Source organism: Argentina silus (genome assembly GCF_951799395.1).
Source record: "Argentina silus genome assembly, chromosome: 1".
Taxonomy (NCBI): domain Eukaryota; kingdom Metazoa; phylum Chordata; class Actinopteri; order Argentiniformes; family Argentinidae; genus Argentina; species Argentina silus.
The window spans coordinates 26,195,110-26,215,919 of NC_139655.1; the positions used below are offsets into that span (position 1 = coordinate 26,195,110).

The 20,810-nt window shown below is 40.4% G+C and overlaps 1 protein-coding gene across 3 annotated transcripts in view; it reads right to left on the reverse strand.

Annotated features, from left to right (window-relative positions):
* Positions 1 to 20,810, reverse strand: part of LOC310810792 (receptor-type tyrosine-protein phosphatase delta) — a 116,654-nt gene that overhangs the window by 48,209 nt on the left and 47,635 nt on the right. For 2 of the 3 annotated variants that reach the window (XM_083678643.1, XM_083678642.1), the window contains exons 4-10: positions 12,003 to 12,191; positions 9,917 to 9,934; positions 7,699 to 7,809; positions 3,066 to 3,335; positions 1,442 to 2,023; positions 810 to 955; positions 426 to 570 (exon numbers count right to left, since the gene is read on the reverse strand). In XM_083678643.1, the coding sequence (XP_083534769.1) occupies positions 426 to 570; positions 810 to 955; positions 1,442 to 2,023; positions 3,066 to 3,335; positions 7,699 to 7,809; positions 9,917 to 9,934; positions 12,003 to 12,191 (1,461 nt within the window). The remainder of the gene's footprint in view (positions 1 to 425; positions 571 to 809; positions 956 to 1,441; positions 2,024 to 3,065; positions 3,336 to 7,698; positions 7,810 to 9,916; positions 9,935 to 12,002; positions 12,192 to 20,810) is intronic. The other variant, XM_083678644.1, reaches the window with a different exon arrangement.

A 20,810-nucleotide genomic window follows, 5' to 3' on the forward strand; every position in this document is an offset into this window, starting at 1 on the left:
TTCAAAGATCTATTATTGGCATGAGTGGGATGTTTTGCACATCAAAGGTATAGGTTCTGTGTATGTTGTGACCTTGTCTGCTGACTTTACAGGAGAGCCAGGTGAACACTGCCCATGCAACCACTTCAAAGTGAAAAGGTGCATGGTCAGGTACACTTCAAAACATCCAATTTCAGCTCCCAATGGTTAAAACTGTTCCATTTTCAAAGGCATTGAACATTTGTGATGGTGCAGTTTATTCTTCACCATGGTATTCACACCATTCATTTTGGGCTAGTAGTAGCATATGTAAGTAGCGTATAATAGGTAATTGGGAAAAGTAAATGCATTTGATAATGGAAGACTTTAGTTTTTCTTTACCGAAAGGGTTTCCACATCCAGTGGTAAACTGTTAAGCAAGAGCTTAGATATGGAGGAGGACTTACGTGTTTGAGGGGTTTCTGCAGATATCTCATTGGTGTAAGCCCCGATGCCATGCTTACTGCGCGCGGCTAGCTGGAAAGTATAAGTAGTGAAGGGCTTCAAGTCCTTCAGCAGGTATGTGGTGGTAGGTTCAAAGCTGATGCGTTTCTGTTGAGAAAATATCATGTTATCAGTCCAAGACTACAACAAAAGGTATAGTACTGGATATTATACTTTATGTTACAGTCATAGGATAATGCTACAAAAAACACAGTAAATCAGTAAAAGAGGGATAATCAGTAAAATAGTGATATCATAATAAGGTTATGCCCAAAACAATAAAGAAGCTGCTCTTCATCTGATAATAATACATGTATTGTCAGAGATGAATACAATTAACTAGTTACCTCCTCCTTGTCATCCCCCTTCTTGTACAGAAGTTCATATCCAGTTATTTGATTGTCCTGTCCGGTCTGTGCTGGGGCAATCCATGACAGTAATATGCTTGTTTCTGATTTGGCTTCCCCTTTAAAGTCAGTTGGCTGAGAGGGAACTGGAAAAGTAAAACAGACTGAGACTCAGACTGCCTGCTATTCACTGCCAATGATATTACTGCTATAACTTCCAATGAAACAAAATAATCATATTTCTTCAACAACCACAACATTATCAAAATGGAGCCATGGATAACATTGATAGTTTCACTTGAAAGAGTGTAAATCAACCTCATGAAGTAAACAAGGCCTCAAAAGATTGAATCTGTACTCTATGTTCTCTAAAAACTATGAGTGCCAAATGGAAATTGAAATGGCTTACCACTCAAGAGCCAAAGAGATTACAAGTGTTTACAGCTGCGGTCAAAAATGAAGAGACTTATCTGACTGAGGAAGAGCAAATTGAAAAGCCTTCACAGAAAGAGTTTTGGCTGTCAAACTAGCCCCTTGACACTCTAACTGAGCTCTTACAATGATTTACACTGACTCTTACAGTGAACAATCAATTTCAAATGAATAGTATAGGATCACAAAAACACACTTACCTCCCGTCTTGGCTATGATCTGGAGATCTGGAGAGAGAGGTCCGTCACCCACTGATGTGTAGGCCAGGACTTTGATGTAATACGTCTTGTTGGGGATAAGGCCTTGAATTGTAAGGAAGTTTGACCCACGCACTATCTGCTTCTCCCATTGGTTGACCTGCTGATTGGAATCCATGGTGTAGTACACACGATAACCCATGATCTGCCCGTTGGCCTCCTCCGGTTCATCCCAGTGAATGACCGCAGTAGTGGCGCTGAGCATTCGGCCACGGACCTGCCTGGGCGCCGTGCTGGGGGCCTGCTCGGCTGTCTTGGCCTCGATACCCTCACTGGGTGGCCCACGCCCAATGTTGTTCACGGCTACCACCCTGAACTCGTAGTCTGAGTAGGGGCTGAGACCGCCCACGCTGTAGCGAGTGGTGGCCACGCCGTCAATCTCCTTGTAAGTGTCCTCCGAGAACTTGGACTTGTGCTGGATAATGTAGTAGGAGACTGGCTCAGGGTTGCCTGAGTCCCATGTCAGCGTTATACTGGTGGCTGTGCGTTCCGTCACCACGGGAATACCCGGAGGCTTGGGTAATGCTGGAATGAAATATGGAGAACACAAACATGAATAAAGGATATACTGTACATGCTCAATATAAATACTTAATGTGCATTATAAATGTAGCTTCATGAACACAGGACAAGGATCAGATAACAAATGTTTGTAGGACATACAGTACATGTCAAATTCCTATTACGTATATTGCGGAATTATACATTTGGTTTGATAATGCTGGATCATATTGATGACATCTTTGACCATGTTACTTTGTAAAAAAATAAATGAAAAACAACAACACAAAATACAATTTGCATTCATAACCCTTACACTGTTGATTTATCCCTAGGTGGTGTTGAAAAGTAATTATGTTGTTTTGCCATGGAACAGTACATCACATCAGTAACTGTAACCACATGAACAAGTGTAAAACAAATAAAGGGCCAAAAGCCTCCCAAGTACAACAGAGGACTCCCTGCAGTCAGTCAGGGTAGTCCAATGTTTATTTTTTAAATAATTTAGCAGGTTCATTTATTGCTTTAATTCCCACACCAGTGGCATGAGTTGAGAGATATGAAGGTAATGGATTGTCTTTATATGCCACCTCAAGTGTACAACTGGGGGAGGTTGCTGGCAGCCTTGGCTATAATGTGACTAATATCTCTCTGTTATGTCTGGGAAAAACAATGGTGTGTGTGTGTGTGTGTGTGTGTGTGTGTGTGTGTGTGTGTGTGTGTGTGTGTGTGTGTATGTGTGTGTGTGCACGCGTGTTTGTACTGTATGTGTGTGTTGGTGTGCACACATGAGGACAACAATCTGGGCTGTATCGCTGGTATGCTGTGGAGGAGATATGATTACACACTGATAAGCATGCTGCCTACTGAGAAGACTAAACAATACCCACCACGTTTCACATAAAACCCCATACCAACAGAGATAGAGAGCTCTGACTCTCAATTCCCCAGTTGAGAGATAAGCTCCACATATTCTCAGTCTAGCATCCAAGGTAGTAGGGCTGGTGCCAGCACTTCACAGAGGCTTTGAGGAATCCCCCTCAGATGGGAAAAGTAAATATGTTACCTTTTACAGTGATCTGTGCCACCGCCTCGATGACCCCCAGGGTGGACATGGCCACACAGGTGTAGTTGGCCGACTGGCGGACGTCCGTGAGCTCCAAGACATTCCTCCCAATGGGCATGTCATCCTCGGGCGTCAGGTCCTCAGCTCCCAGCATCCATTTGACGTAGGGCATGGGGGACCCCACTGCCACACAGGTGATGTTGACGCTCCCACCTGGCATGATCTCGTTGTCTGTCGGTGGGATGGAGAACCGTGGAGGCACCCGGCGCACTGCAAAAGACAAAGGGCAGTGGTAACAACTCGTACAAGGCAAAAAAAGCACAGGTTTCCCATCAACAGCCAAGAAAAAAAAGAGACTCATAAGTTATACAAGGATAACACAAATATTAACATTTACGTGTTGTCCGATATTCTCTTTTTATATCTAATGCAATTTATTCATACATGAATATTCAGTCTGTGATGGTTTGATGGAGAGTAAAAAACACAGTTTCACACACAAGTTTGGTCCGGGCCTAACAGGGCTCAATGGTGAACTAGCTACGGATTAACAAGAACACAAACACCATGCACAAATGATACCATCAATACAGATAAAGAGTACAGCACAGAGGAACTGGAGGGTCGACAGCATGCCAGAGTTGTGTGCAAGAGAACAACTTCAATGCTGCGTACTTCCAGTTGATGTGAAATAATGTGCCGCATCACATTGTCACATCACACATACATAGAAGCCCCACAAGGGGACACATCCAACTACAGTACATGGAATAGAGAATGCAACTTGTGATTTATTTTTTTGCTTGTCAGACTCAATCAGAAAGTGGAAAAACGTTGCAAAAAGAATCACTTGAAACCCAAATAAAACAAATTGACAAAGAAATTTAAAGTGAAAATAAATGTAAACATCCATATGTACATAGAGAGATACAAGGCCGGAGCCTGTGGTGGGGGCTTGGGTCTGTCATGCATACAAGCACATAGCTGGCTTCGAAAGGCAATCATGTTTATGTATTGGTGGGAGGGGGATTGAGGGTAAAATAAATAGTAACACACAGGAAGGGTTAGGCTGGCAGCATTGGGTTACTGGGAAATAAGCACGAGTGGCTATTATAAGATAGTTGCCAGGGCAGGACAAAGGCACATGGTCACTGAACAGATTAGGGGATAGTGCTTAAGTATGGAGTTAGCCACATAAGATACAAACACACCATATAGGGTAAGCTGGTATAGAAAAAGAAGAGGGGCTGGAGTGGAAGGACAAGATGGGGGGGGCCTTCTGAAATTGAATTTCTGGGATAGGAATTAAATTCAAGGAATAAAGTCAGTGTTACTGCTTATACAGTAGTGCTTGGAATGGGTCCCAATAGGCTGATCTCTTTGGATACTTGCAGGCATATCGGTGGGAGTATTTGGGGAATGTTGTTTGCTCTTCCATGCACCTTGGAAGAGATTAATCACTTCTTGATGGTTCGGCAGTGAACCTTGATGATACTAATAAAGAGTGAAACACTCCCTTCATCTGATCACTTTTAATTAAATTCAAACAAGCTCCTCTCTCCAAAATGGGGCACAAAGATGAGCCTTGACTAATGTTATGGCAAGAGCCACTGCATTTCATACAGGATGTGGCCATTAATATGTATTAACAGGCACTGACTAAAATTACATGTCATTTGAAGTAAAAATAAATACTATGTGAGTAGTTGTTTGTTAGTTTTGAATCTGTCTCTACATATAGCATTTGCTAATGTGTTAAACCACCATCCCACTTAATACAACACATTCTGCTAAGCAGAATGTTCCTCCTTAGAGAGGGAATCTCTGAGAACTCCTTGCATTATTAAATACAACTTTCTACTCGCTTAATATTTAATTAATAGCCAATTGGATTGCACTCCCCCTAGACATAATGTTATCCTACTCATTTGAATATCATTACATTTGTCAAATCTTGCGGATAATGCTCAAAATACATAATTCTGTCATTACTGCCACTGTTGAAAAATCTTTGGCAGAGGTAGCATATAATCTCACATGGATATGGTATTTCAACAGCTCAGTGCTAGACCTCAATACTGATTATAACAAAGGGGAACTAAGCTTTAACCTTTTTTTTACTCTTTTATGGTGAAGAGCAACAGATCATTTGCTCCAGTCTTTTTTGGAGCTCATTTTGGAATTGGAGCTCATTTCCAGGGGCCTTGGCAACCACAGAGCATAGCACCTCTTCATTCCAGGAGCCTGTAGTGATCAAGGACGCCCTTCCTGCTCTGACGCTGCGGCTCATGTTGACGCTGATATTTTTGTTGCTCTGCCGTTCTCACGGCGTTGGCAAGAGTAACCAAGCAGGAACACTGACCGGCTGAGTATGGGGGGGGGGGGGGGGGGGGCAAGTTGCGGGACAGGGGGATTTACAGCTTGAGCAAAAACAGGTGACCATGCAAATACACACACCCCCCCGCCCGCCCCTCCCTCCATAAATACAAATATCCCCCTCCCACCCCACCCCACCCCAAAGATGCATGATCCCTCTCAACATGCAGCACTTTTTGGACAGTCAAGCATCGTAGCCAAAGGCATTCTTAATGGAAAAAATGAACGGCAACAGAGTAAAAAAAATCAAGCTTTTGGAAATAGAAATGATGATAACCAAGGAAGAGAACAAAAACTCCAAAAAGGGCACGCAAGTGCTGCTACATTCATTTCGTTTGTATTCTTGAGAATAGTGTTTTTTCTGGCAATAAATGGGTTTTCTTATTTCTGTTTTGTGAGGTGGTTAAAAAGTAAAAACACACCAACCTTCTCGCAGCTCTGAGGGATGTAGGGGGTTTGATGCAGAACACAATGAAATGAGGAAAGGAGAAAAACAAGGGAAACACAGAGAGAGTAAAAAGGCCATGTTCAAGGCGTTCAAACTGCTACTTGAAAACATCCCTGCTTAGAGTAGCTCAATTCGAAGGACCTCCTGTTACATTTGTCAAGGAGGTCAACGCATCGACCTGACACCCTGTTTTAGAGGCAGAAGGCTGAACTAGCACCATTTTAAAATGTTAAGCATTTGGAAGATAAAAATAATATATTTACTATGTTTAACATATCATACAGTCCTGTGCGAGTCAAGTGGTTGACATATCGATTGCTTAGGATTTACAGATCACATTTTTAACCTAAATCTATCATAATGAATGGGGTTAAGTAGTCATTTATGTTCAATACAAAAACAATTAACATTAGAAAATATCAATATCTGAAAAATACCATTGTGTGATTTCAGGTTTGAGTTTAAAAAAGGTAAACAATCAAATAAGACACTTTTCCATGTGTGTATTTCAATATAAGTCAAATTCTTGACTGAATCAGTTCCAATTGAGAACCTGTGTTGACACTACAATCCACAAGACTCAGACACAATTGTAGATCTTTAAAGAAATAAAAAAGCTACAGATAGCAAGTAAAATAATCATGGCCATTTAATTTTAAACATAAATAAGTTTATATCCACAATCTACGTATATGCTAAGGTGAAAGTGGAAGTGGCAACACATAAGGCCTTCATTGCATCAGTATGAGCATAAATAAAAACACACAACAATAACAATTCTGAACATTTATTCCAATGGACTTAAACAGTGTAATGCAGTGGAAATTACATAGAAATCAGTGAAGATAGAAATGGGAGGACGGGCTCATTATAATGTATGGGTTGGAATAGGGAATGGTATCAATCATGTGTGTTAGATATCATTCCTCATTCCGTTCCATGCATTACAATGAGCCTTTCGTCCGGTTTTTACCTCCACCATCCTCCCCTGGTGCAATGTGACTTTCACAAAGAAAGTGACAGGTTGAACCTCTGACAGTTCATGACGATTGGAACAAAGCTGTGTGATAGCTCAAGATGATGTTATGAAGGCCACATATGCAATATTACAATTCAATCAATTACCAATTACTGTTGCAGTTCTATCTGTGTATTGGTGCTATAAACACTTATTCATAAATGAGTTGTTGTATAGAATAGCTCATTTCAACAAGTGGTTAAAATGTATTATTTGAAAATGTACATATTTTGAAAATATATTTCCATACAATTATTATCTAATCTAAGCATATCATTTTAAAAACGTTTTGACAGAGAGAGGTAAGAGTTTAAAGAGTCTTTCCAATGTTGCTTAAAATAGGAAAAAGAAGAAGAGATGAACAGAAAGATCAGAGGATCTGCTCACTTCTATAAAATAGAGGGGATTGGTGGGGGTTGACCACCTGCTTCCCCTCTGACACATTCAGGAGTAAAAGGTAATTAGTAGGTAAACACACCAAGCAATCAAGTCATTGGAGTTAGACTTAGGAGAATCAACATAAATAACACAAAACACAAAACAGAACACACAGGTTCAAATCAATGCAGGTAGGTCAAATATAAAAAGCCATACTTACAAGAACCTCATGGGATTAGGACCCCTGGACTGGATCAGTCACTCCATTCTTTAACCCATGTTTATAACCCTGTCTCACCGTTGTACCGTTTTAATAATATACCATATACCAATAATATACTACTTTTGGGGGGAATTTGGATAATATGTGCTACCAATGCAGAGTACCATTGTTGTTGATTGTTGGTTCCTACCTCTGACGTATAAATTGGCTGGGGCAGAGTAACGGGTTCCATCGTTGTTGGTGGCCACACATTCGTACTTCCCCTGGTCCGACTCTTCGCTCTGCTCAATCTGGAGTGCCCCTGGGTGGGAATAAAAAGTAGGTGACGGAGGCAGTTGGTTAAAAGTCTGCCATTTTGCATTGAGTTAAAAAACAAAGAACCTTCTTGTTAAGACTTCACATGGGCCAACATGTCATTGAAGGCTCAGAGAAGGCTCTGTTTGTCGTCTTGAGCTCCATAGTTAGACAATATTAGGAAGTAGTATGCGTAGGCATTAAAACCAGCTCCCATTAACTCTAGTGTAAATCTACCAATGCAGTGGAATATCACTAATAGCACAGCTCCTTATAAAACATTCAGCAGGGATCTATCTGTAGGTGTCATCTATTCCACACAGCAGTGTCTACAATTGCCAATAACATGTTTGTTGCGGAAACAGGCATTCAGAAGTTGACAGTGTTTCCCCTATGATTATCGCAGCCTGATATATCAAATATGCATAATATCTCCTTTGTGAGTATACATTTCTATTTCAAAGGCCATGGATAGTCTATATAGACATATTGCTAAATCTATTTTTCATTTATATATCTATAAATTCAGGTATAGTCACATTTGTACCGTCAGGCCTACAAAAATCATAGGGGAATAACGTAACATTTAACAACAATGACAAATTCTGATTTCTGACGTCCACTTAACATTTACCTCATTGATGACTTCAGGGGGAAAAACAAGCCTGAATATGTATTGCAGGGTCTAAAAAGGCACTCAACCTTAAGGCCGATGTTAAAAAATATGTCATACTATAACTCTACTTTGAGGGATAGGGGCAAGCCCTGCAATATACAACATTTCACTTGACTGGTCATTATGGGGATGAGTGATACTGCTTCAAGGAAGCATGGATCAAACAAAAGAGGTTTACAGTATACAAAAGCAGCATAACAAGGGAGGACAATTAAAAAATAAATTTTGGGTATGAATTTTAGCATATTCAATCACAGATCAAGTATAAATAAGATGATTTGGGACTTCATCCAATCAAAGTCAGGTTGAAAAATGCAGCGCTTGCAAAAAAATTGAAAAATGCTGCTCAGAATGCGAAAAATTTATCATAGTCGTATATTAAGTGAAACCAATATATCAACCTCTGTTTAAAATGTTTGACATGCAGATCTTTCCAAAGAGCAAGAAATGTATGTCGGCACAACTTACAACCTTTTGACAACCCTTAGCTGAAAAATAAAATGCAATTGTATTAGAAGACAAAATTCAAAATGTTGGCCTGAGCCGACAAGAAGGCAACCAACCACTGCTTTAGCTTGGGGAAGCTACAAAAGACACCCATAAAAATCCACCAATGGGATCAGCAGTGTGGTGTCATGACCCAGGGAAAAATGGCTTATGCATCAACCACTCTCCAACTCCCATGTCACAAGGCAAAAATGGACCAAACAGGTCCTCGCCAGACTCAACTGTTTGCCTTCCCTCAAACCCTGAAGAATGAAAAAGTCAAAAAGTAAAGTAGCCTTCAAACCCAAGAAAAGTAAGAAAAATAGGTGAAAGAGAAAAAAGCACCGTAGAAACTTTATCAAAAAAGTAGTTGTTTGGGCTTTTTTATAGAAGGTACAGGAGAGGAAAGCAAATAGAAGAAATGAAAAAAAATAGTTTGCAAAGATAGAAAGAATTCTTTGGGAGAAAAACGCAGAGTAAAGGCAATGTTGTCTTCAGCATGCCTGCGTGATTCCACAGCATCTGTGCATATTTTTAGTGCTGAACAAGAACAGCTAAGGGGGAAAAATGTTTGGTTGTTTTAGTTGGACAAAAAGAGGGACACATGAGTCGCTATGGCCAAAAAGAAAACAAAAATGAAAGAAAAAATAGTTTGAAAAAAAAGTTGTCATTGGATATGCTTATTTGAGCCGCAGCAAGCATATCACAACTGAGTTTTAAAAAGGCTCTTCAAACTAAAAATCAAAGGAGGAAATAAAGCATAGACAAAACAATGACGATCAAATGGAGATAACAGAACAGGACAAATAAGAAGGAAAATGTATATGAACAAAATGGGATTTGAAATCGGGAAACAGGACAAAAATGGAGGCGGACAGATGGATGGATGGGAAGACAGCAAGAATGAATTTTTTTTTTGTTCATTCTGTGAACGTCAGTTCAGCACTCTTACCTCTTATTGGTGTACCACCTGGGTGGATAATATGAATGCAAATAAGATTAGAAAGAAGAAGCATTAGTACGAGAAGATAGAGGCTGGGGGCTTTGGAAGAAGAATCAAATTAGATTTAACAGAGTACGTAAATAAAGGTACTAGAGGAAAGAACAGAGAGAGAAAGAGAGAGAAAGAGAGAGAGAGAGAGAGAGAGAGAGAGAGTTTGCTGTACTCTATTGGTTAAAAGACAGGTTTCATCATAGGAAGGTATCATAGGTCAAAGAAGAACTTGTACAGTAGTGTACCACAGGGGAGGTGCCATTTTGAGAAGGCATGGCTTCTGAAGACCATCTACTGAAGGGAAAGACTTTAAGGAGTTTGGATATGAGAGGGAAGACTTGTTTAAAAGACCTGAAACCCTTCAGCTTGGCCTGAACTACCCCAGGTAGGGTACCCAGCTGGGCTCCTCCCTTTCATTCTGTAATCATCTGCCTACATCTCTTGTATACAGGATTGATTGAGTGAGTGCTTGAGTGGGTACCATACACGTGAGGGTAGGTAAGGACGTTCTATTGTTCAAGTGAGGTATGGCATCTACTGGGCTACAGCTTAGTGACATTTGTGTGCTCTGGAAAAAGGTGCTTCTATGACTGGCACAGTAAGATAATAACTGTGTGGGGTGTAGGGTGTGTGTGTGTGTGTGTGGGGGGGGGGGGGTGTGTATGTGCCACTAGCGTTATCTCTGTGACTACACTAACTGTTAGTAAAATGCATGCCATGCATTTTAATAATAGTTGGAACATGAAAATTAGTGGGGGTGAAGTGTGCTTCAGAACTAAGCACTTACCAAAGGATTCTGGAGATTTAAATACGGAGAGAAGAAAGACAGCATAAAAATATTATTATATTCCTTAAGTTTAGTTACAGAGTTTGTTAAAGCTTTATCAACTCTACTTCACAGGAGAGTCTCACATTAAAAAAGAGGGTTAATTTACACAGTTATGTGGACAACAAGGCAAAAGGAAGGTTAACAAGACGAATTAACAAAAGACAGCTGTGAAATCTGGGAAGACAGGTGGTCAAACATAGAATAATCTAATTGTAGCAGTAGTGCGAAATTCAACAGCTTGCTATCAGCTAGCAAATATGGCTGGCCAAACTAAGATTTAAGTCTAAGCATCTCTGATTGATTAAGAAATCTAATGCTATATATATGTATATATATATATATATATATATATGATATCAAATGAAACTTGGAATATTTAGGGGAGAAGGAGTATTAGGGGATACGCCACAGGCAAAGAGAAGCAAAAGCTGGAGTCTACGTGGAAAAGCAGGGACAGTAGATCCAGAGAGAACCAAAGGGTCTGGGAAAGCTATACGCAGTCTCACACACTACTGTGGCTAATTAGTGTTGGAAAAGTTTCCGGTGAAAACTTGCCTTGACTTAGAGATGGCTAGTTGTTATTTTATTCAGTGCAACTATTAGTTTGAAGGGAAATTCAAGTAACCCTTTTTCTTTTTATTTAAATCACAACAAAAGGACGGAGAATGTGAATAATTGTCTGCACTATTCACTCCGTTTGGCAATTTCATTATTTTCTCTTTCAGTTACAATTTCTTTCTTTCTTCCCGGATCGTTAAAAACTGCAGGTGCTCCTTTGCAAGTTCTGAATGAAGCCCAATGTTTAATATTAATAGTTTTAGAAGAGATACAAAAAATAATAAATCAAAAGAAGAGAATGGATCCGTCAAACACTGCAAGGAGGCAGTATAAAGGAATCAACTAAAACCATAAAGGAACTTATCAGAAGTACAGTCACAGCAGTGAGCAATGAAGTCAGACGGAAGCGGCAAATACACAGGAGACAAATCGGACAGGCCATGACAACACCGGAAGACAGGGGGACAGACGACACACACCAGGATACACACAGAGTAAAGGAGAGGAAGAAGTAGAAACAATGCCATTACCTACAAAATCAAAGCCAAAACGAGAAGAAGAAGAGGAGTAGAACAAGAGAACAGGAAAGGAGGGGATTTTGGGGGGGTAAAAAAAGAAGCTCTCGGTTTATTTCCAGTGGCGGCACTGACACCCTACCTGATCTGAGCTGCTTGATGCGCCCGTTGTTGTTTGTAGTGTTGACGGGCAGGAAGTCCTTGAACCAGGAGATGTCTGGGTCAGGGTTGCCACTGGCGGCACAGAGCATGGTGGCGGTACGAGTTCGCTCAACCACTTTCAACTGGGGGCCCATGTCTATGGTGGGGAAACCAGGGGGCAGCTGGTCCTCTGAAAATCAAGGGGAAAACCATTGCATTTTTCATTTTGTGTGTCACACAGTACAGTGGGATAGGAGAAAGCCAAAGGAAAACAGTAGACATACAGTGTGAGAGAGAGAGAGAGTGAGAGTAAGAGTGAAAGAGAGAGAGAGAAAGACAGAGAGAGAGAGAGAGAGAGAGAGAGAGAGAGAGAGAGAGAGAGAGAGAGAGAGTTTATTGCAAACAGCAACAACCTACAGACATCCTGTACAGCTGATAGAGAGAGAGGGAGAGAGAGAGAGAAATAGAAAGAGAGAGAGAGAGAGAGAGAGAGAATTAACTGGTATGAGAGAGCGAGGAAGGAGGGAGAGAGTAGAGAGAAATACAGACAGGAAGATAATGTAGTAGACAGAAAGCGAGAGAGTGACAAAAAGAGAAACAGATATACAGTAGCCAGAGGAGGCCAGAGAGAGACAGAAAGAGTGTGTGCATGTGTTTATTCTATTATTAATTTCTATACATAGTTGTTCAGTAATACAATACACTTGTCTGCCTCCATCAGAAGTAAACTTTGATAGAGACCATACATTTCTTCACCAGGCTATAACATTCTTGACAAGGACAGAAGGTTAAACAAATATGAAAATGGAGACAAACACTTAAATAACCACTAGTCCCACAATATTCAGCAAAGTGTTATATACACTCACCAAACACTTTATTAGGAACACTATACTAATACTGGGTAGGGCCTCCCTTTGCTCTCAAAACAGCCTCAATTCTTCATGGCATTGATTCCACAAGATGTTGGAAACATTCCTTTGAGATTCTGGTCCATGATGACATGATTACATCACGCAATTCCTGCAGTTTTTTCAGGTGCACTTTCAAGCTGTGAATCTCCTGTTCTACCACATCCCAAAGGTATTCTATTGGATTCAGATCCGGTGACTGGGAAGGCCACTGAAGAACACTGAACTCATTGTCAGGTTCATGAAACCAATTTGAGACGAGTTTTGCTTTGTGACATGGTGCATTATCATGCTGGAAGTAGCCATTAGAAGATGGGTAAATTGTGGCCATGAAGGGATGCACATGGTCAGCAACAATACTCAAATAGGCTGTGGCATTCAATCAATGATTGATTGGTATTAATGGGCCCAAAGTGTGCCACGAAAACATTCCCCACACCATTACACCACCTCCACCATGAAGGTGCACAGGTGTTCCTAATATAGTGCTCAGTGTGTGTATGTTATAATATATTATTATATATTATATATTCATAATATATTGGACTTGTGAATAGACAGTTGACAATAAATCAAGTAAAATATTGGAAAATTGCCGTCAAAGGTACTTTGAAAAAAAACTGATCATGGATGATGAAATGATACCCATACCCAACCTCTCAAATATTTAAGTCATATCATCCATTGATGTATTGTAATCAAATAATTGTAACTACATTCATTTTTCAAATGTATATCACGTTCAACCAATAAAAAATAAGAAGTTGAGTTCTGACGTGTGGACGTGTGTTTGTTTATGACTGTGCCCAATATGCAGGCTAAAGTGCATGTATGCAGTATGTGTGAGAAAGAAAGAGTGCATATGGGTGTTTGTCCCCATCTGAGAGTATGTTTGAGTACAGTATCTGTCGGTTTGCATGTCATAGTGTGTGTGCCACTGCATAATACTTGTTGGTGTGCAGTTGGATTGGTGATGTTGCATAAGCTCTATTCCTGCCTGTGCCACAGACTGCTAAAGCTGCCTACACACTACACAATATAGGAATTTCTATGATTACGTAGCCTTTCACATTACACAAAGAGGAAAAGATTCCATTTCAAGATGCATGGCTTTCACACATAACAACTTCACCATAGTGATATTGTTTGGGAGGTCGGCGATCATCGCAGAGCCCATCAAATGCGTTCAGAGAACCTTTCATACTACCCAAACTTTGTCCCGATTTGTCCCAAACTCCCTAGGAAGTTCTTATGGTATCCTGACAAGGAATTTGGGGCAAAATACTGTGTAGTATGTAAGCAGCTTAACAGAAAGGAGAGAGGGTGTTTCTCATTGCTCCAGGAGATGTGTGAGAAAATGACTTGAAAATGGTCTTTTAAAGGAGCAGGGCGTAAGTTTGTCGTAAATCTGCCACCTCTGGCCACCCTGGCAAAATTCAGTTCGAACAACATCCTCCCTAATAATAATATAACCCCCCCGAAATGAAATTGCAGTGTTGGACATTCAATGTTGTGTTTCTGCATGTGACATGATTCGAAGAGGCAGCCACCAGAGACACAGAAAGGTGAGATGATTAGATGATTCCTTACCTTGAAAGTAGTCTATGGGCTAGAAGAAACTGGAATCCATGTTTCAGAACTAACTTCAGTTAACTTTAGCCACTGCTAACAACAAGAAAAAATGGGAGCGATGGGTGTACAAAAAAGATGGTTAACATGTTTGAGGTGATTTGGCTATTTTTGTTGTTGTTCCTATCACTCCCTTTGGTTTGGTTGTTAGCGGTGGCTAAAGTTAGCTGACGTTAGTAGTGGCTATTTAAACAACCATGGATTACAGTTTATCCTGGCCAATAGACTACTTTCAAGGTAAGGAACCATCTTACTATAAGTTGTAAAATAGTGAACTATCCCTTTAAGTCACTTACAGGTTCAGATGAGTCAAAGACTGTTAATACATGACAAGATACATGTGTGGGCTCAATTTCAATGGGAATCGTTGTCCACCAACACGGAAGGGTAGGTTAATGAATATTGATTGTATTCATTAGAAGGAGCCAGTCAGTAAGAACCAAGGCGAGAACAATATGCATATTCATGAACAGTTGACAGGCACAACTCCGATATAGAGTTATGTTTCTCAAAGCTAGCGACATGACATCGTCATGCCAATACCTTCTTCACAACCTAGGAATCCTTAAAGTGGTGGTTGTTTGCTAAGGCCAACGTTATTAATTAACAATACATCTTTTTGTTGACTAAATGCAACCTATCCCATTGACTTTCAATACAAAAAAAACACAGCTTTGTCTGCATAGCCTCACATTTCATCCTGGACGGAAGAAGGGGCACTCTCGCTTCACATTTCCCTCTCTGGATGAGTTAACTGTTCAAATATTTAGAAGACTTTACATTACAGTTGTTGTTTATAAGTTGGTGTGCATATTATATACATTTGTTATTGTATTTGTAATGTGTTAATAACAGTTATGCCACAATACAGTATGAGCACTACTTGTCATGCCCCAAATGATCCAAATGATCATCAATAAACCTCAACAAATTACTTATAGCTTTTTACCATGATTTATTGTATATCTATAAACATATAAATAAATCAATAACTAACAGTCAATTGTCAAATACTTATAAAATAAAGATATTGCACTGCAATAACTGTTTTATTTTTTTATTTGAGGCTATTAAAAAAGGCCTGAGCCAGCATTAACATACACAGTTTAGAATACCCAAGTCAATGCAGTATGTATGAGGTAGTATCTTCTTCTCCATCATTGGCTATTAAGGCAATTAAGTATACCTAAGGGTTACTACTCTCAAACGTTTGCTGGCATAAATGTCCTTGTCCTACACAAAGAGCCACGCACACAACCTTGAGTATGTGTTCTTCATTAGGGATAAACACCACAAGCGTACTGGCTACTGCCAATATTAGCAGCTTTGGGGTGTATTGAGACATAATGTGTTACAGTTCCCCCTCCTAACCAACCCTCTGGCACCACCTCGAGGCCACGGTGGTCATCACTGGAGCGTCTTCCTCCCAGTCGACAGTGCACCTGGACCCGATCCTCAATCTGCACACCTGCGACCCATCCCCAATCAGCACCCTATAAGAACCCTGCCCAATCTTCACTCCAGTGCCAGATCGTACTGTGACTTACGGTAAACCTTTCCACGAGACCCGCAGACGCTTCTAGCCCTCCCGAGTTTTCCTAGCTGTTCCTTGTGTTTTGTCTTTTCCCTTGCGACTCACCGTATTCTCCTGTGCCCCTCCAGAACCCTCGTCTTCCTTGGACCCCCTTGTCAACCCTTCCACGGACCTACCCCTCTCTTCTACTGGATTCCCCCATTAACGAACCCTGGACTGGACCCCAACGACTACCTCTACGGATTACCCACGGCTCTCTCGCCCTCCCCCGAACACTGGACCTCCCGCTATCGACCCCTGGACCGGACCCCGACGACCCCTTGGATTATCCTTCTCTCCCCTACCCCTCTCCTTATTATTATTATTATTATTATTATTATTATTATTACTACTATTATTAAATACGCCTTTGGGCTAAACCCTACACTCTCTGTGTGCTGTCATTTGGTTCCTCAGACGTTCTGTTGTAACATAATGCTGACTCATTGTATCTTTATTATGATTGCTTTAAGCAGATATCCCATTTCAGAGGGATTGAACATGGTGTTAATGTTAGATGAAAATGGCCATCAAATGTACTACTGATAGCCCAAAGTCAAAGTTATTGAAAATAGTTACAAATGAGTATTACACAATGCGATAACGTTTAGAGAACCTAACATACTGGTATATACTTATTCATTAACTGTATAATACATCGGCTACAATTATTAGAAAGTATGCCTCCTCACACAACTTAGGGGCATCCTACGAACAAACCTGGAGGGAGGAAATGCCAAACACTTATCTTTGTAGATTAATCAACCAATCATGTAGAAAGAGGGAGTGGGTCGGACTCTTAACTATATTTTCAAATATATGCACACAACAGTATGTTCTTCGTTTAATTTTGAGTGACCTGTGTCAAACAATACCAAACAAATGAGAGAATAAGAACCATATTGACAGTGTGTTATTGTTTATGACAGTATATTGTAGACAGCAGTGTCATAGGTGTTGTTGGCTCTAAAAGTGGCTAAAAAAGAGCATTTCTTCAGTGAGGTTGGTTCATGACTCTTAAGGAGCCTATCATTGCCCTTTATGATGTCACTGGGTCCAATCCCGAATCATATGGGCAGCTGATACAGCCTTTGGAGATATGTTTGAAACCAATGGTTTCGTACAAAGGTTTCTGGCCTTTCTGGGCCTGGGCTTACCCCAGAATGTAATTTATGGTCCTTTTGTGCACTTATGGTCCTCCAGAGCAGCCAAGAAGTCATGACATCAGCTGAGAGGTATCCGCAGTCACTGACGGAGCATAACTCTTACCCAAGGTGCTCTAAAAACTGCCCTTTTCGCCTCCTCAGCCCCCCTACCACTACTGTACATATATGTATCCCACAAAATTAATTGCCAATGTGATAATTTATGAAGGAGGAAATTAAACACATTCCCAACACTTCTGGTGTGATAAACAACTCAAATCAGTAGATCTGCATCAGCATTTTCTTCAGGAGGCCAAGGGGCCAAATAAAAACAGATTAATCACTATTTCATTTGTTCAGCAGACATTATGTGTGTTTTACGCTTTTTAAGAAACTGGTTTATTGACAAAGCATTAAAAGGAAATAATTAATTAATCAAGAGGCAGAGCCGCTAACATTTACCATGTGCTATGTTTGCAGATCTGCTGATAGTAAAGGCATGGTTTTCAACTTGCGGTTGCATAAATTATCAGTGAGGACTAATTCATTACTGCTCTAGGAACTCATGGCCCTATGATGGTATTGTAAATGGGAAAAATGTGATTTAGTATGTGTGTGTGTGTGTGTGTGTGTGTGTGTGTGTGTGTGTGTGTGTGTGTGTGTATTAAGTGACTAGGAAGGCCACTGAAGAACACTGAAGTCATTGTCAGGTTCATGAAATCAGTTTGAGACGACTTTTGCTTTGTGACATGGTGCATTATCATGCTGGAAGTAGCCATTAGAAGATGGGTAAATTATGGCCATGAAGGAATGCACATGGTCAGCAACAATACTCAAATAGGCTGTGGTATTCAAGTGATGATTGATTGGTATTAACGGGCCCAAAGTGTGCCAAAAAAACATTCGCCACACTATTACACCACCTCCACCATGAGAAGGTGTACAGGTTTTCCTAATAAAGTGCTCGGTGTATACGACATCAACCTATTCAAAGTAGGAGGCAGAGTAAAAAGGCCTTAGTGTGTTTTCTTCCACAGTACCTTAGTGAAAACTGAAATCTCAAGGACAGTTTAAGACAAGGGCAGGCTTTTTATGCTATAACCTACTCCAGTGCATGCTGTATATTCAACAATGGATCTACACACTAAATGAGATGGAAGAGAGAAATGCTGAAGTCACCTTCTAAAGAAATGCTGAGTGGTGGTGCTTGGTATAAAAGGACTCCCAATGACAATTTGCACACATTAACCACAGCCAGACCATCAGGCACTATGGGAATGTGGTGCCAAGTATTGGAGAAAAAAAAAGATATTGGCTCGAATAGTACTTCAGTGAGCATATTTTTGCTAAAGACATGAGGTCATTGGACTTAAGCTTTGGCCATTAGCAGATGATCTCTATCGATCACTCTTATGTCTTCCACGTGCATCCCCTAAACCATACATATCTGCCATATCAGTAAATTAAAAGTCACTTGCTTGGCATGGCTTCAACTTTTAAACCAGCCCCCTAATTCGTCTTAACTGCCACCAAACCCCCCTCTTCTAACACCAAAGTACACTCCAAAAAACACGCTGTCGCGACACCCCCTTGCAGAGTGTTGTAATTACAACTGACAAACATAAGTAATATTCTCCTTGGGAGGACACTAATTAAATCAGGCTAATTGAGTCTCAGCAGACCAGGCTAAAATTCAAGATGTGATTAGTTACTGTTTACCCGACCAACTTAGCCCAATTTTGTAATGGCGGCTGGAGGGAGGGTCCTGTTTACAGATTGTAGAGGGATAATGCGGTTAGCTCTATAGGGATGGTTTCATTAGCACAGCAAGGTGACAGTGTAGTTGAACCAAGGCCTGACAGTCTGCTAGCAGCTTAAGCCATGTTACTGACTACTTCCTGTTGATACTGATAATACTTGAAGTTCTCCCATATGGTTAATTGTTAACATATTTTAAATCTGGTAGTTAACACTACGATCGCCAATGAGTGTTTTCACGTGATGTGAATCTTATAATTGAAATAACTTTCCGGTGTGAAAGCCACATCCCTCTCCTTCCCTGACTGTCCCTCCCTTATTGTTTTTTACATGTTAGTGTTGTTAGAATTTAAACATCACACATTTATAACCATTGCCATCACCAAAACGTGTCATATGGCGTGATCTGCTCCAATGTGTGAGTGCGTAGAGGCGCATAGCCCATTGAAAGGAGGAGGGCGCAAAAAAATCAACAAATGGCTCATGTGTAGACTTGACTGTATCCTGTATTGTATGTTTACAATCTATTCCATTACAAGTGTAACAGGTCGGAGGGTGGTACCCGGTAGACAGGTGCCAATCAGGGCAGATTGATCGGGCACAAGCCTCAGGTGCGTGTCCGGGAATCCAAACTAATAGGTATGTTTTCAAATCTCATAACGATTGCAGTTGCTTACTTGTAATATTTCCGAAATTGTTTAGTGCTAGACCAACATGGAAACCTTTATTTATTTGTTGCAACGGCATACTGAGTTGCAGCAAATATGTGTGACAGCTTTTATCAATGAGTTCGCAATCTCATAATTGATAATGGACAATCTAAACTATACCAGAACTAAGTATTACCAACATAAGGACATGGTTGAATTGATAACAACTGTGTAATTATGTGAATAATGCGGAAAACTAATTTGCGAAAATCACATGAGGAGCCCAGTCTCGCTGCATATGCGTAAACATGCATAATTAAGGTTTGAAGTGTACCTTTTTACTTTTTATTTTTACAAAACAAATATGCTTTCAGCACTTATTTGATGTAATTGTGGTGTGCTTTTTACAGTAAAATCTATTATATCCATGAATAATTATGTTATATTCAATATGTAAACCCTTCACAATACAACATGTGGTATTCTAATAATTCTTAAGTCTAATTTAATGATTACACACAAAACAAACAGCCAAAAAATGTTACTCTAGTGACATTGGTTAGTACTGAAGGCAAAGCGCTCGTAGTGTTAACACTTAAGAAAAGTGAGGTTGGGTAGTGCTTTCTTTCATTCACATCGCATTCAACTCCAAAATGACCCAACAAGTACAAAGGGGTTTCAGGAAAAAGAAGCATTTCCCAAAGTGAAGTCATAAAGACATAAACCTTTCCGGTTACATTACGGCTTTAATTCTGTGCCTGCCTCACAGGGATTGGATTCAGTCAGACCCTTTTCTTCCTAGGCAGAACTAGTCTTTTCACCCTGTGGTTGAGGTTATTCTTCAGGGAAAATCCCTGCAGGCCATAATAAGATATATTTGTTGGACGTTTTTGAGCGGATACAATCTCCTTAAAGAGGCTGTCACAGGTCAGTTACTGTGGTGCGGAGTTGAAGAAAGAGCATGCCAAGACACATTGTTGTAAGGGAATCTCTCACTGCTTAAAGATGGGGGATTATAGGAATGCTGCAATGTTGGGGGGAACTCATCAAGTATGACACCAATACATCTTATATTTCTTGATCTCTTTAGCGTTTTTGTACACCATATCATACTTAGGATTTCCTCTCCTGATAATGTTTTCA